The sequence below is a fragment of the Emydura macquarii genome, unplaced genomic scaffold (genome assembly GCF_026122565.2).
Source record: "Emydura macquarii macquarii isolate MOO-44397 ecotype Brisbane River unplaced genomic scaffold, CSIRO-AGI_Emac_v2 contig_2448, whole genome shotgun sequence".
In the NCBI taxonomy this organism is placed as follows: Eukaryota; Metazoa; Chordata; order Testudines; family Chelidae; genus Emydura; species Emydura macquarii.
This window is the reverse complement of record NW_027132585.1, coordinates 4,212,262-4,230,001: the sequence shown is the minus strand read 5'-3', so window position 1 is coordinate 4,230,001 and position 17,740 is coordinate 4,212,262. Positions and strand designations below refer to the sequence as shown.

Sequence of the window (17,740 nt, the reverse complement as noted above, 5' to 3'; positions counted from 1 at the left end):
ATAGTTTAGTGAAATATCAACTAACTGGGAACACAATAAAAGTCTACAAATATCTGAATGATGAAAACACCTGAGAGCAAGGAGAGGAATGACTGAGATAGTTCAAAGGAGGTATCAAGAGGGCTAATGGGATGAAATTAGGAAAAGGAAAGATTAAGATGAATATCAGGAAAAACTTCCTTTTAGGCTGTGGCATAGTCTCCCAAGGAAAGAGGAAGAAACCCTGCCATCTGTGGCATTTAAATCTAGAACTGACAAAGCCTAACATAGGTGCAGTGAGGAACAGCCTTACATTACCTTCAGACTGACTCAATGACATAACTTTTCCATCTGCTACCTCTATTATTCTGTTTGTATTTGAAAAACAATGCTCAACAGTTCACAAATCTATGAGGGAATGGGGAAACATTCCAGATAAATCTTTCATTCATATTTTTCAGAAACCGTGCTCTGCTTGTAGGTGTGGAATCACAGTTTTAAAAACATACCCCACCTCAGGCAACTGGGTAAAAAGTCAATGCTAAACCATTAAAATTAATTCCTAGAAGACCTAAACATCTCACGATATATTTTTACTCTAAAAAAAAAAAAAAAAAAAAAAAAAGTCAGGCTTACAGAAGAAGTTAGCATCACACATCTCTCACCTGCAGTTCCAGAGAGTTCCACACTTAAGGTTTGTTCAATAGTCTTGTTCTCAAATGGGGAACCCTTGGGATCACTGGAAGACAGGGCACATTTATAAAAACAAGCTGAAATGGAGTTGCTGTAGCCAAAATGTATTAAAACACCCTCCCTTTTGTAAACTTTTACATTTCTTAATACTTACTTTGGTGACTCAGGTGTCAAAGGAAGTGATAAACTTGTTGGTTTGGCTGAAGAAGGAAAAAAAGAAACTGATTATGAAATATTGTGAAGACTCAGAAATTTATATTAGTAGGATTTTGTTTATATCAGTGCAGGAATTCTTCCTAAGTCCATTAGGGCTAAACTCCAGTAGTTCAAGAAGGCACCTCAGTTTATTTTATGGCTAAATAAAAATGAGATCCATTCTGACCCCTTATTACTGGCACCTGAATTCCAACACTGATTTACATCAATTACTGAGCCTTTGAAGTATGGTACACAGCCCAAATGCAAAAAACCTTTCAGAAAACAGAGTGGTACCTGTTAAAAATCAATGGAGAAATTTACAGAATATGCTGTGAAAATGTTATCTTTCCTAGATTTAATTTAAACTACAATTCACAATTTATTTGAAAATGAGAGCAGTAGAATAACTACAAAGAAACAGAATGTTATGAATATTCAGTGGATTTTACTTCTACAACACACAGTTTCTATGTACAGTGTTAAGAATAGGTTGTTTCTGTGAGACCAAGACCCAACCAGCTATATTTGAAATGTATTCAAGTTATTCTGCAAACTATGGCAAGCCACAGATATAGTCACGGATGGTTTAAGCAGGGGTTTAAGCCCCAAGTACTAAAGAATTGACGTAAGTCAACAACAAATTACAAAATACAACTCTTTTGCAGTTTCTGTTTATTCAGACCTGTCTTTTTACATAGCAAACCAAGGACTAAGATATTTTCAACTAATTAAGCCTTCTTTAGTTGCTAATAAAGTGTTTAAAAATTAAAAACAGTACTACTTGCAAATTTTAGTTTGCAGGAATTGGATTTAGTTTTAAAGGCAGTGAGTGTTGTATCAAGAACAGCTACCGGGGAAGAGGAGGGGGTCTCTTCTGCAAATTAATTATTTAAGACAAAATTTTCCTCTCTAACACTCCTGCATTGCAGATCTGTTGTCCAGAGTGTGACTCCTGCATAATCTGCATTCATTCCAGGTGTGGAATTCCCATTGACATTGAAGGATTTTACATGCAAATTAATTATTTTTGTAAACTCTAGAGCATTCCTAATGAGATAATCCTCATGAGCCAGGCTTTTTTTTTTTTCTTTTATGAAAATTCAAGAAGGGAGATTAGGCACTTCTGTTCACCTTCCTCAGAAGCATCACAAACTGGCCACAGTCTGAGATAGGAAATTGACCTAAACGGGCTCCTTGTCTGATGCAGTATGGCTGCTCCTCTGTGCTAACTAATGAGCTACAAAATGAATAGATGTTTTTCTTGACATGTTATCTAGGCACATACATATTTACTAGAAAAATGTTTGTGTGCATTAAGACTTGCCACTGTCTATCTACAGGTTTAAGTGGCTAAAAAACATCCAGATATTTTCGACCACAGTGGCAATGAGCAGAAACAAAGTCTTGTGGAAGAATGTCCACCCTATTAATGGAGTAAAATCTATGTGGCCCTTTATAGATGACTGATACTTTCAACTTAATCACCCTTTGTGCCTTTGAAAAATCTGCCTCGAAACTTCACAACAGAGAGGCAATACTGACATGGAAATCTGGAACACATTTGGGAACCGGACTCAGATGCTAGCTCTCAGATCTGTCCTTTGACCCCTAGATTTAAGCAGATAGTGGCTAATTCTCAAGCAGCCCTAAACTCACCAGCAAGCTATGTATCACTATGCTAGTTATTAGTTTTGTGCGCCACTGAACTTGAATCTGAGTACAACTGCTGTGAAGAAACATTCTCACACACAATTATGAGGAAATATTTACTCAATCAACACCGATTTTCTTAGTGGCTGTTTATTAGAGCTTCCAATTTCTATTCCATTTTTAATGCCAATAAAGGTTCACATGGGTTTGCTTCCTCCTTAAATTAAAAAATGTTCCATTTCAAAAGAATCCAGTTTCCTCGTGGGCAAATCTCATTGCAAAACCACAGACAAGCTCAGCCTTAATGGATTTGTGGATATTCATGTGGGTTCACAAAGAGTTCGGGATAGTGACCCTAAAGAAAAACGCCATTTGACTCACCCTGAGTGAGCTTCCAAAGTCAACATAAATGGAACTTGAAATAAAACAGCAAGCTCATATTTATGAAAGGAGCAAAAAGGCATTATGTAGCTTTGATTAAATGTTTAAGCAAACTACTGCTGATTTGGGAAGGTGGGTTGAATTTGCAAGGCTGATTTCAAGTGCATTTGTTGTTCAAGTTGAAAGTTTCACACACCTCTTGTATTTATAGCATGTATGTTCTTGTTTCTGAAAGATAAGGCACGAGATTTCCAAAAATGAGTGCCTAGCATTACGTGTCTAAGTTCACACGTAGGCAACTAAATAAAGATTGAGGAGCCCAACTTTGCCCAGTTTGGACAATTTTTGTTTAAAGGCCTAATTTTGCTCTCAGCTGCACCATGCAAGACCACTGATATCAACGGTGATGCATTGGTGCGCTAGCGCAGAATTTGACCAAAAATTACATTTTGTGGGGCTGGACACTAAACAGCAGGAACTCAAAAAAATAATATTGACAAGAGAATTAAAAAATGTACAACTTCATCTGTAATATTACTAAAGCCATAACCAATAATCAATCTCCATTTAACCCCCCCATAAATATAGTTCTTGTGGGGACTTTCCTATTATTTATTATTTGTATTCCTGTAGTGCCTAGGAGACCCACACATGGACCAGGACCCCATTGTGCTAGGTACTGTACAAATGCAGTCCCTGCTCCAAAGAACTTGCAATGTAAGTAAAAGACGAGAGACAACAGATGGATACAGACACAGTAGGGAGTATTATTCCTCCTGTTCACCTTTAGCCCAAACCCAACTTGTCTTGCTTCTTTACACTGAATTTATCCGGTTGTTTCAGCAGAGAGACCCATGTCATCCCTGAACAATCCAGTCTGGTTTTGCTCTGAAGCCATCTGCTAAAACTAGCAGGAAGGAGTGTCACTTGGCATTAAAAAACCTCTTGTTTACATGAATTTGAACCCTAATGGGTAATATGCCACACAACAAAGGTCAGAACCTATAGCTGGGAGAAGATTAAAGAGGGCGGGAAGATTTAAACATAGCTGTATGTATAAATCAGGGCTCCAAATGAGGTTTGGGGGGAGGGACGAGGTAAAAGGAATGGAAATGGGGGCAAACAAAACAAAAATAAGATGTGCATGTTCAGAACTGACACTTTAAAATATTTCTATTCCTGCTCTAACAAATCAGAGCAGCAAACTTCGGGTCAAATTCTGATCTCAGCTATACATTCCACTCACATAAATGAAGTTATTTTGGATTTGCCTGGGTGTAACTAAAATCAGAATTGCTCGGAAGCATTCCCAGTACATAAGTAGCTGTATTTTAAAGTAACAGTAACTTTAAATAGGCTCCCTTTGGGCCCATAAGCTTATAGAGTTTTTCTTTATCCTAGTTGAGGGGAGAGAGAGGAGGATAGAAAATGTCTGCCAGGGGAGAGTCTTTTAAGTTCTTGCATCTCTGCCACAGAAGCTACTTACAATACCAGCCCAGCTCTTTGTTCATTGGAGGATGCTAAAAGTCAACACAGATCTTTAGTTTTGGCCATAAAGAAATTTAAGAAAAACAGAGTGAGAGAAGGGTCAGGCTGGTTTCTAAACCGTCAACTGTTTACAAAATAAAAATACAAGCTGGTATTCTCACTGTAATAGGAATGACACATTTATTGCCTATTCAGTAGCTGCAAGAGCACTATTTATTGTCTCTTAAGGAGTATGTGGCAAGTTAACAATGCCTTCATTTTTACACTGGTAAAAAGAAAGAAGCACATTAATGAACTGGCTTGACCAGCTTGTTCAGATGTGTCATTCCTTCTTAGTGAGATAGGACTCTATGTTTAAATCTCTGCTGACAGTTCAGTGTCCATTAATTGTTTGTACATTTGTCAAAAATTTCAGGTTCCTTTTGTAGGAGGATTGTGTCTTAAATTGTCTGTATGTTTAACTAATTTCATTGTACTGACCATTCATTCCCTCTATGCTGAATAGCTTCTGGAATTACAGCACACAGATATGGATGCAAAGAATAGAGGAAGTATTGGGTTTTAGTATTTTCACTGTCACTGCATTTCAGTTTCCTGACATTAGGGCTGTTGCCAAAATAATGTTCTTGGGTCCCAAGCCTACCTTGCAAATGATGTGCCTGAGACTGCAGATGGGGCTTCTTTTTGGAGATGCATTTGTCTTTGCTGCTGTTCCTGTTCTCTGTTGATTTGGTCTGAGGAGGGTCATCATTTGTAGTCAGATACTTGAGAAGCTCAGAGCAGGGACGTCTTTGTGGCTTTTGCTGTTGACAAATGCTCTTCGGTTTATTGCTCCATGAATTCTCGGTCTTAAAAACAAGGCATAATAAAAAAAAAAAAAAGCTAAAATTAGTGAACTGAACCTTATCAGAATGGATATAGGTTTTCCAAAGAGATGAGATTTTCAATGAAGTGTTCAGTCTAAGTGTACTAGATCTATGAGCTGTGAATAATTGTTTGCAGAACAAGGGAAGAAAATTACATTTAAAATTCCTAAATGACATTTATGCAGCTTTTTATTTCATTTCTCCTACATTTCAATGTTCCTACTCAGCAACATGTAACTAACAAGACCCTATAGCACCTTTACTGTGAACAAAAAAATAAACTGGTTTAAACCTTAATTTGCTCCTGATTTGCTCAAGCCCCGTATTCACAACTCTCTTAAGTACCCCTAAATGCTCCGTTTTCAGTTAGAGTGAATGGCAAAACAAACATTGTTTAATACAGCCTGCTAACAGAATGATGTCATTGCCAGAATTCTACCCAATTAATGGCTGATGGAGACCTTTTGCTGAGATTCCAGTGCAATCTTTCTTAGGTTAGACAGCTGGTAAAATGGCAGTACTGTATCTTGCAGTCATTCATAAACAACATCAGCCCATCAGCACATTTTATTGCACCCCCTACTATTTTGTATATCACTAAAGTGGGCACAAAGTAACAGACGGTGGGACTACCTCTTAATGCCAAGAGAGAAGACATAAATGAACTATTCACAGCATAAAGGAGCTCGAGAGATTTTTTTTTGGAACCCAATCTATAATCTGCTCACATTTTCTGAAGCTGTTGCAGGATGCGAGGCAGATTAATACTGTACATATAGATCTACTGCTTACTCAGTTGCTGAAAGCATGAAAGTCTCTTTTACTTTTTTTGCCTTATTACAAAGATTAAGTTTGTACCTTAACAACCACAGGGCTTGTTCTGATCCTGTGATTAGTGTTTGCATGGTTTTGTGTGCTGAGACCACTGCATTCATTGTAATTTAGCTGAATGTTGGCTGGAGCCAGCAAGAGCTTCTTAAGCTAAAAACACATCAGGGAAGGAGAAGAGGGTGAGAGAGGGGGAGAAAAAAGTTATGCATCTGTAAGGATTAAAATAGTTTATCTTATTTTGCACAGTTACTTAAAATTAGTTACATCAATCTCTTCAAGCAGAGTATAGTAACAGAGAACAAAGTCCTCAGTAATCCCCAGGGCAAAAAAAAAAAGAAAAAAAAAGGTTGATTTTTCTCTGATGCTTGTTGGCGTATTTCCTTTTCCTGTACTACAGTATATTGCAATGCAGGAAGAAATCATGATTGCTTTGGTTTTCTGCAAGGCAAGGCAAAAAGGAATCTCTTCAGTGATCAGTGCCAACAGTAGAACATTTCTGTTCTATTCAGAAGAAAAGTCACCTTAACAGAAGTGTGAAATTTTAAAAGTAAGGGCCTGCTCCTATCGCAGTCAATAACAAAATGACTTCAAGAAGAGCAAGATCAGGACCCAAACTGCTTTTGTAAAGCAAAAGTGATGGGTATGTACTACAAGCGAGAGTTGCCACCTTTTTAATCGCTGGTAACCGGACACCCAATTCCCCGCTGCCTGCCCCACCTCTTCCCCCAATGCCTCACCTCCTGCCCCACCACTTCCCCCAACGTTCTGCCCCTGCTCCAACTCTTCCCTGGAGGCTCCACCCCCTTTTCTGCCTCTTACCCCAAGGCCCTGCTCCTGCTCTGCCTTTTTCCCCCATCGCTCGCTCCTCTTCCCTTTTCTTCCCAGGATCTTGTCCACCTCCTCCCCCTCCCCTAGCTGGGCTCCCTCTGCTCCAGGGCTGGGATGGGACCTGCCTGCAGGTACAAGTCAGCCCCGGCTGAGCAGAAGCTGGTGAGGGTTAATGACCCAGTGCCTTTCCCCACCCCACAGTAACCAGACTTTTGGTGTCTGGTCAGTACATCTGACTGGACACCGTCAGGTCCCCTTTTCAATTGGACTTTCCGGTCAAAAACCAGGCACCTGGCAACCCTAAATGGCACCCAGACACAGAAGTAAAAAACTGGATTGTCTGAGTCAAACCCAGATGGGTAGCAATCCTACCACAGGTCCATGGACTTTGGGTTCATAAGGATATGTTTACACTGAATTGTGTGACTGCAGCATGGGTGAGCATACCCATGATGGCTTTAATCTGGTTAGGATGGCTAAAATAGGAATGAAGACATGGTAGCACAGGCTACATCAAGGACATCAGGGCCCCAGAAACATACTTGCATTGCTAGCTCACACTGAAGCCCAAGATGATGCAACTTCACTGCTGTTATTAGCCATGCTAGCTAGCTAGCTAGCTTGCCAACCTGTGCTGCAGTCACACCTCCAAATGCAGCGCAGACATACCCTTAGAGTGAGATATTTTAAAAATTGACTATCAGTAAGGTTATGCAACTTGCACAACAACAGTATGCTTGGGAAGCAGGTGTGATGCTTTTGTTTGCAGAAGGCAAGAAAGCTAAAGGCAGAGAAACTCCCTTTGATACCCCACCCTTATTAGCACTATGCTGGTGCTTACTGGTCAAGTCATTGTTAAAGGCATGTAAGCTAATGTCAAATCCAGCCAGCATTAATGGGCATCTCCTTACGCAGAAGTGACGTCTATATATATAAACAGAGCCCCAAGAAAAGAAATGTGAATTAAAAACATTATTGTTACTCATGTGAATGTAATGATAAGCAAAAGTGTCAGTCTCTAGAACAAGAATCTCAAATTAAAATCTCACTCCAACACATTTTTTCAATAGAAGTTCTTAATATTCATCCTGGGGTTTGCTCCCCTCCCCCCCGCAAGTTTTAGTATTTGGCTTGATTTTCTTTTGGTTTCAGTCTAAATGAAAAGCCCAAACCTTACTGTGACTACATCATACCCATGCAGCGGGTAGCCAGAGGCACATCCAATTCCTGTTAAACAGTAGGAAGGGTTCTTACTAGAGACGGCTCTTCTGCCTCCTGAGTTGGAGGGGTGCCGTCGGGCATTGGCGAAGGGCTAGCATCATTTTCATTGGTCACATCTCCATCTGTCAGTGCATCAAATGAAGGCAATCCATCCTCGTCCACAGGGATACTGTCCAGTGTCTCAGTAAGAACTGCTAGCAAGTTTGCTTCATTCTCTTCATCTATCTTCTGTATGACCAAAAAAAAAAAAAAAAAAGGAAACAGATATAAGAGATCGGAAAAATAAAATGATGACTCTCTATATGAAAAGTAAAAACTTTGGCTAAAGCTTGTCTCTGCAATAGTAATCTGCAATTGTCTCTCATAAAATGTAATGTAATTTTTGTCAATGAAATTATCAATTTGCAACTGCAGTGTATTGTTCCAATTTATTTTCTTCCTTAGATGTTTTTTTAATCCAATGTTAACAACTGTAGTTAAATTATCATGCACAGATTGTATTACAGAATGCACCTAAGCTACTGACATCTAATGAAGCTAGCACTGCCCAGGCTGTCTCTTTCTCTGTCTCTAACTCTGAACACCAGTTAATTGACCTGACAAAAATTACAAGAATCACAGAAAAAGACAGCTAATCAGAAGACCAAAATGTATTAGTTGAGGAATTAGGCAAGTCTTGATCACGTATGCAATCTTGTGTCACCTCCCACCCTGTTCTAAAAATTCTAGGCCCAAAAACTAGTACACAAGTTCCTATTTTAATATATTTTCATATAAGAACAGCAATCAGTGCTCACATTATAGAAGACTCTTTGGGTTCTTTTAAAATAAATATATTACGGAGGTTGCTTTGAAGTTGTCCTTCCCACTTATGTGTTTGAGTGCTCAATGCGACTATTGTATATGTTTATCTAATTCAGACTGCAATTATAAAAAGTAGATTAATTCCTCATCAGATGTAGTGGTAATGTGAAATTATATTATATATCTTATTTCAGTAACAGGACTTGTTTGTGTCAAATCAAATAAATTTAAATTCCTTATATTTTTAATGCAATACATTCTCAATTATCTATCTAGCTATCTTTATAATAGTATATTTGGAAAACAAGGTTTCCCAGCAAATAAAAAGTTGATATACTGTTTTAGAGAGATTTGTCATATAAACAGTTATGATTTGGAGTCTGATCTCACTCCCATTAAAAGTCAATGAAAAGACTCACATTGACTTCAGGGGCCTACCCAAATCCCACTGAAGTCAACGGTAGTCTATCCATTGACTTTAATGGGAGTTAGGCCAGGCCCTCAACACACACCTTGTCAGAAAAATTTGAGTTCTCAGAGTGTTGAAGATCAAGGAATGGACAAGGATTGCAATATAAAATACCAACGAGATCTTAAAAGTATGTTTCTCCACACAGAGTGATAAATTGAATAATCTAACAAAATATTGTTACCCATCTGCTAACTACTAGCAGACATTGGGGCCTTGCCAGTTAACTGTTGGAGGAGAAATCTGTGATGTAGAGTCTGGCTATTTTCTTAGTGTAACTTTTTTATTCACACAAAATGAACCAGTCCTTGAACAAAGTGATCAAACAACACTCAGGCAATTTCCTCTTTCAGGAATCTCAGCCAAAATACCAATACTCAGTTCTGAGAGAGTAAATCTGACCTAAGACTCAACTCTATAAAAAAGATTAAGGCAATGAGAAAACTCTCCTGTTGCTTGCAACAGCTCCTCAGAAGGAAACAATATCACAAAACTAGCAAGACAAGTGTTTATTCAAAGACTGAACAATGCTCCCACTCTGAGAAAAAGAACTTGCAAATCTACATTTAACACTGCCATCTAGTGATTCCCAGCATCAGAATACAAATTACCACAACTTAAACAAAACAGCTGAATTACAGGAAGAACTATGAGCATAATTCACTAGTTTAACACAGGTGTTTTGAGAAAAAGGGGTTGGGGAAAAGCAATGGAAGCCTAATTTTTAATAGAATCTTGCTCTAACTTGGGTTGTCTTAGTTGCATTGTTGAAATAAACAAGCAAAATTAAGGTCCAGACTCTGGCAAGGGATAAGAAGGCCTTTTCTACAACAACTCTGTGCAAAGTAATAACCTTTTTATTGAATATTTAAACCTACCAATAGTATAGCAGACATATATTACATTGCATAGGAGGTAGAGTACACTTTTAAAGTCCAAAAAAGGAGGTGTAAAAATTGTTCCTAAGCACATTGCCCCAAGCGACCTCAGAGGCATTCTGCCTGCTTAAGCACTAGCTCTGCAAGTAGAATACCTCTGGCTGCTGGTATGGTGCACCTCCACCCACATCCCACCTCCTCTCTGTGCACAACAGCCTACCAAACCCGCACTAGGGCCCTAAGTGTTACTATTTCTGTCCTGGAATGCCTCCTTCAATAATATAATGCTAGAAGAAACCCTGATATTTGCTGTTAGCTGCTTTGCTTTTGTGCTTTAAACAGACATTCAAGTGCACTGACATTCAAGAACAGAAAGTTGAGTGGACACTGCTCCTCATCATAGCAATTTCAATTAGTTTTGTACAAGTTTCAACAATCAAACACCCCAGAGAAAGCAAAGGATGTGACAAAGAAGACTCTGTTAAACAATTAATGTCACTTTCCATTATTGCTTCAGTCCCAATTTACAGAGCAAATAAATCAAAGTCACCACAGATGAAGCACACTAGCTGGCTAACACATGTCTGTTCACAAACGACATGGCAGCAGGAACACATTAGTCAGTAAAATGACATTGCAAGATAACCTTTTAAAGGTTTAACTATGCTATTGCCCCTAATTGTCCTAAATTACTGTTTATATAGAAACATATTTATTAGATACCACAGGAATGGGCTGCGGGGAGCTGGGGAGAGAGAGAGAGTATAGCAGATCAATGTCTGTGTAATAATCACTAAAGCAGCAACTTTCTGGTTCGCTATCGCCGTCTGAGTCTTAGTGTTGACAGCACTAAGGAGAAGCTATGCAACAGCTAAATGCAGTAAATTCCACCATTTTAGCCTTGCCTCTTAGAAGGGTAATTTTCCATAGTGGCATCCAACCTGCTAATCTCACAGAGCCTGATCCTGTGAGTTGCTGAATACGATCTGCAAAGCACTGCACACCCCTAGCTCCCATTGAGGTCAGGGAACTGAGGATGTTCAGCATGTCACAGGAGACACAGCAGTTCAGTGAATTGAGCCCATAAATTCCAAACACAGTGACACTAAATTTGTACTGCCTTCCATCTAAATAAGGAGCTCTTAACTGCCAAGGATTACCTGAATGGAGTCTGCATAGAAGATGGAGTGGGAGGATACCTTGTATGTGAATACAAATATATGCAAATAGAGACTCTATGAAAACACACTGCAATGACTAGATCCTGCTGATTACCGTGACTTTTAAAATGCATTTGCTACCAGGACAGTTATGTGCTGCTTCCCCACTTTGTCACACACCCTTGATCTTTTGCTGAAAGATCATTTGATAAAAATAAATTTGGACCAGAACATGTGTGCATCACAATTGGCAAGCCAAGGAGCAGGGAATCTTCTCCACCTTACACTGCCTATGTAAGAGCCACTCACAACTGCAGTCCTTGTACACCTCTGAGGTTAAAAACTGGCCTTAGTTAATACTTCTAATGGAAAGAGGCATGTTGGGGGCAGAGCTGTTTAGCCACAAAGATATGTGCATGCTGCACCCCCATAGCTACGTTCCGACCATTTACACCAGCTGACTCCTGAACTGTCTGCTGGGGCACTGCAACTCCCCATTGCTCGCTACTCATGGCTGTGAATTAATGTCACAAATGAGCCCTTAATCTTTCAGTGGGATTCTAGATAGGCAAAAAACCAAGCCCCTTCTCATCATTCAAATGATCAGTAAGAAGAAAAATTGGGGGAACCGTCACCATTCATTAGCTGATTTCAACGTTTGATGTCTGAGCATTTTGATGTGTCTGAATGAGAAGTGCTATGGAAGAGGTAGGTACGATTATTACTGACTCTAATAAGGTCAAACTTCGCATGCCGCGATAGAAAAAGAACGAAAGGACAATATGGTGGAGTTAATATTAGCACTGAAAAATAATTATTTAAAATGATGGGCTAGATCCTTGTGTGGTGTAACTCTGCATAGTTTCACCAACTAAAATACAGTGATACCAATTTACATTATCTGGGATTCTGGCCCCCTTTATGCTTAGGGACATGCGATGTGGGGGTTGGCAGTGATGGCAGCTGTTTTTAAATTTAGTCTGATGAAATCACTATTGATGACATCCTGGCTGGAATCCTTTTTTCAGGAAGAAAAAAGTGCAACTGCATTGCACCACCTATGTATTTGTACTGGAGGAACCATCTCCAGGAATAAATGGGTAGCTCAGTCTCTTGTCTGACCGAGTCTTGTGCCTCTATAATGAAACAGCCAACAAGTAACAAAAGTATCATAGAATAAACTCCTAATCATCAGATGAGCCAGCTTTGTCAGCCAGGCAGAATAAACTAGGGAGAAATAAATTATATGGGGCAGGGAAATGTAAGATAACGATTTGTGTAGGTAAAGGAGACTGGTAAGGGTAGTTTGCATTAGGTAGCAGCACACCTACAGCCGCTGGGAACTATCATTTCAATTCATTTTGTACAAATTTTTGGTGGCCTGACAGATTAGGAGTACAGTAGCACAATAAATAGATAATAATATAATAAGAAAAGGTTTCTCTTCTACAGCACCTGCTTGCTGAGAATCATAGCACTCTACACATATGAATGCATTATGGGAATATTTTCAAAAACTGACCTCAGAGCACATTAAGGACTTTCAATAGGATTTAGGCTCCTAACCTGCGTTTTTGAAAAATTTACCCTTAATTGTCACAACAACGGTGAGGATGGTATTATTGCCCTCATTTTGTATACAGGAAAACGGAGGCACACAGAGGTTTTCCGATTTGCCTCTGGTCGCCACTGGAGTCAGTCGCAAGGGATGGAACAGAACCCAGTTTTCTCATCCCCAAGAATCCTTATACCCTTGGCAAGAACAGAATCAGTGACTCGATAAGTGTGCTTCTATACTCCTATTGTTCTATAGTGTTCTATATTTGTTTTATTTTATGAATTCATAAACTTTCTTCGGTGTTTTACAATAACAATCCACATGCTGCCCTAGCAGTAGCAAGTTTTCATGGTCTGTTACTCTAGTCCCCAAAAGACATTCCTATAATTGAAATGCGTAAGTTCAGAGCTATCAATTATCTTTAAAAACAAAATGGAGTCCCACTAGGACAGTGGTTCTCAAGCAGGGGTATGTGTACCCCTGGGGGTAGGCAGAGGTGTTCCAGGAGGTACATCAATTTATCTAGATATTTGCCTAGTTTTACAACAGGCTACATAAAAAGCTCTAGTGAAGTCAGTACAAACTAAAATTTCATACAGAGAATGACTTGTTTATATTGCTCTATATACTATACACTGAAATGTAAGTACAATATTTATATTCCAATTGATTTATTTTACAATTATATGGTAAAAATGAGAAAGAGGGCAATTTTTCAGTAATAGTGTGCTGTGACACTTGTATTTTTATGTCTGATTTTGCAAAATAGTAGTTTTTAAGTGAGGTGAAACTTGGGGTACACAAGACAAATCAGACTTCTAAAAGGGGTACAACAGTCTGGAAAGACTGAGAACCTGCACTAGGAGATTTCAGCCAGGTTCCTTTATAGGTAGAGGAAAGAGGGCTTAATTATCCCTGTCCTTGGGCAGGCGTGCTTAGAGTATGGCAAGGAAGCAAGAGGCCTACTCCTCTTTGTGAAGGAGCTAGGCACAGTCCGACTCCTTGCATTCACCTGTGTGAAGTGCTATCTGAATCTAGTGCTGGCAGTGGCACTAGACACTTCATGGTCAGCCAGCTGGAAACAGCCAGCACAGACTGTCTTACACACAAGAGGGGAGTATCTGCTATACCCTTTTTCTAATACTGGTTCAACAGCTTCTCTCCTACTGGTTTTCTGGAAGCACTGGGCCTGCCTGTAGTAAGATGACATTGGAGATTTTTTCTACTGCACCAGTTTACCTACCAAGGGCTAAGTCCACAAAAGGGAGGTAGACACAGGATTACAGCATCTAACAGTCAGGTGCTCTAGCACCTTGGGGGGATTCAGAGCCCTCAGTTAGGCAACCACGCTCTCCATACAATGCATGAGAAGAGTTAGGCACCTAAGAGTTGGATTCACAAAAGCCAGCAAACTGAGCAGAGGCCTGGGGAGCTGCCTAAAGGAGCCATTAGGAAATATGGAGGATTGGGGTGTGCCCTATGCCCTATGCCCTGCCCTTCAAAGGATGTCAGGTGCCTAACTATGGGCTTGAGAAAGGCATCTCCTTCACATAGGATTCACAGCCTAAGCCATGTGAGTCCTTTCTTGCAAAAAGCAAAAACCAAAACCAGTGGGGAAGAAGGTAGTGTGTTCCCTATAGCCAGGTGGCTGGCGAACTCACCCAAGATACAGGAGATCTGGGTTCAAATCCTCACTTTGCATGTGAAGAGCAGTAACTTGAACCCAGATCTCCCCCGTCTCAGCTGAATACCTGAATCACTAGCCTATAAAATCACTCTCATGCTCTCTGGCCTAATGAAGATTGAAGCATGTCATACAAAGTGGGATGGCTTTAACAGGAGAGAAATGCACCCCAGAATACCACCTAGCCTGGTAGTTAGGGCACTCACTGGGGAGGCAGAAGAGCTGGGTTCAAGTCCTTGCTCTGAATCAGGCAGCGTGGGGATTTGAACCCACGTCTCTCACTCTCAGGGTGAATTCTCTAACCATTTGACCATAGAGTATAATAGAGCTGCATTTTGTGCAAGGCTTGATCTGGTAGGTGTCTTCTGAGCATGCCAGATTGGGCCCTACAGATGAGATAGATGGGGAACACCGTGAAGATTCTGCCAGGGCTTAGGTGCCAAGCTGCTTGGCAGTGTCAGGACTTAGGGGGTGAGGCACATGCTTACTCACAGAAATTTAGGGGCCCAGGAAATTCAGACACCTGCAGGATTTAGGCAGCATCTCAGCAAGACTTTTGAGGGTCTAAATGTTGATAAAGGGGCAATTAGGCACCTAATTCCTTTTGTGGATCCAACCCCAAGACCTTGGCATCGGTGCAATTACTTTAAATACGCAGGGCCAGATTGTGCCGTGTAGCTCCTGATCCGTGGAGCTGCAACTCCACATTAGAAGCAAGCAGCCTGGTCTCCCCGATGCAACCTGCAAGCTCTGTCAGTGGGTATGCAGTCAGGATGACGCCATCCCCAGCTCTCTGTGGATTTCACTGCACCCCAGGACTAAATGGGGAGAGCAGTCCTTTTGTTCCTCAGAACACATGGCAATCCCTATCCGTTGGCCAGGATGTAGGAGAAAAGCTCCTGGAATCTCCCCAGTTGCAGGAGTTAGAGGCAGTCTTGTTCAGAGCCATGAAGGGGGCATCTAGTACTCATTTAGAGTCTTCTGCTTTGCCAACAAAAAGTGAGTAGATCAGCTTTTTAGTGCCTTATGTCCTTTGTGTCTGTGTTTTAGACTGTACACTCCTCTGGACAAGGGCCGTTTTCATTTCTTCTCTAACAACACCAAACTGAGTGGCAGTATTTAGGAAATCAACAGCAATGGTAATAAACAAACAAATAAATACAAATTATTATTATTCATACAGGAAGCGTATCATCTGCAACCTCCCAACTAATCCCTGCGTGCATGTTTGGTATCGTCTTCTAACCTATCTTCTTTCTAACAGGAAGAGGCCAACACAGCACTTTGCTGCTTCCCACAAGAAATAGTAATCCACTATGCACAACTGACAAGAAAGTGACACATTTTCAAAGGGATCTCCACTCAGGCTCTTAAATTATGCCTGTAATTTTTCAGAGCAAAGTTGTATGCAAAAAACAACCTGTGATTTGTGCACATGCCAATCAGGTAGTGAGATATTAGCTGTAAATACATATATTCATTCTGTACAGGTTAAGTTCACCAGAGAAATGCTTAGACTTGTAATAAACCTGACATTGTAAAAACATTACCAAGTCTCTCCTACTTAGGCAACAGATGTCAGCTGAAAACCACAGGTACAGGCTATATTCAGATAGGATCTTCCCTCACTTGTCCTTAATTTGAAATTTCTTTCCAGGTGTAAAGTTCAGCTTTTATATTATACACACATACGGCATTTTAAACAAGTCCTCTAAATATTCTTCTACAAAAAGACACATTTTTATTGCTTCTAATGAGTTGTTGCAGTTCAGAAGTTTCCATTAGTCTGACAATTAACTTTCTAACAAACTGAAGAGCTACTAATTGACTTATCCATCTCACAAACTCAGGATCCCACCTAGCAACCTGTGACACATTTCACATCTTTTGACCAAAAATCATTCACGTTTTCCAAGCCACTTAATGATTAGATTTTATTTGTATAAACTGAATAACTTTCCTCTCCTTTACAGTAAGATTCGATTCTGAGCAACAAAAAAACAAACAGAACAGACAATGAACAAGCAACAAAAACACAGAGAAGAAGATATAATTCTACTGACTGTGTTAACAGGACCAATGGTAAGATATTGTTATGCTGGAGCCAATACACTGGCTGTGGACCCAATATAAAAAATGTATGGTAATTGAAACCACAGAATCTTTGGAAATGCAGTCAATTTGACTCAGTATCAAAAGGTCGCTCTATTCAGTTTATTCTCGATGCTGAGCACAATATTGAGAAAACACCTGAAAGCAAATGATCTTATCAGCAGTTCAGGCCTCAACATTTACTGACTACATAAGGTAATTTGCTGATTACTAAATAAATGCATTACCTATGTTTTGTACTGGTCTGAGCTCACCAGAGGGACATTTAAACTTGTAAAGAACTTGACTCTATAAAAGCATTATCAGATATCTTATCATTAACATATTAACTGAATTTTTACAGTGCCAAGACACCGAGTGGAACTCTCTCCTGCTCTGCGGAGACAAGAAATACAACATGCAAGAGCTACATTATGACCTTTCATAGCAAAAGCTCTGTGAAGTCCATGGCCAGAAATGTGGAACTGCATATAAGAGGAAACTTGGAATGTTCTCAACATCATGTGGAGCACGAGTGGATCTCGAGAGCCCAGCCATTCAAGTGCAAGGCTCTGCCCACATCTCCTTGGCAGAGAGAGAATGGTGGACAATGGCGGAAGCTGATGGAGGGAGAAAAATCTAATCAGGAGTGGTAGAGGAAAGGGGAGAGGGAGAGGATGAGAGTTTTCCTCCGCTAAGAGGAAGGACTGGCAGCCTGTATGAATGTGAGTGAGTGAATTAGCTTACAGCAATGTGAATTTGTGAGTGAAGGAAGTGGGGGCTGGGTCAGCATGGGGTGTTGATGAGGGAGGGAGCTGAGCAAGGAGTGCCCCATCGGAGATAGAACTTGAGAATTCTGACGAAGATGGTGAAACTGGGAGAATAGCCAGGCCTGTGAGAAGTATCTGAAATTGCAAGAGGCAAAAGTGAAGTTCACACTAAATGGAGAGTATCTACAGTT

At 40.1% G+C, this 17,740-nt stretch overlaps 1 protein-coding gene across 3 annotated transcripts in view; it reads right to left on the bottom strand.

The window, feature by feature from the left end:
• PPARGC1A (PPARG coactivator 1 alpha) overlaps positions 1-17,740 on the bottom strand; it is a 203,812-nt gene that overhangs the window by 27,710 nt on the left and 158,362 nt on the right. For all 3 annotated transcript variants that reach the window (XM_067562570.1, XM_067562568.1, XM_067562569.1), the window contains exons 3-7: positions 8,169-8,363; positions 6,114-6,236; positions 5,033-5,237; positions 827-872; positions 645-718 (exon numbers count right to left, since the gene is read on the bottom strand). In XM_067562570.1, coding sequence (XP_067418671.1) covers positions 645-718; positions 827-872; positions 5,033-5,237; positions 6,114-6,236; positions 8,169-8,216 — 496 coding nt within the window. In that variant the 5' untranslated portion in view covers positions 8,217-8,363. The remainder of the gene's footprint in view (positions 1-644; positions 719-826; positions 873-5,032; positions 5,238-6,113; positions 6,237-8,168; positions 8,364-17,740) is intronic.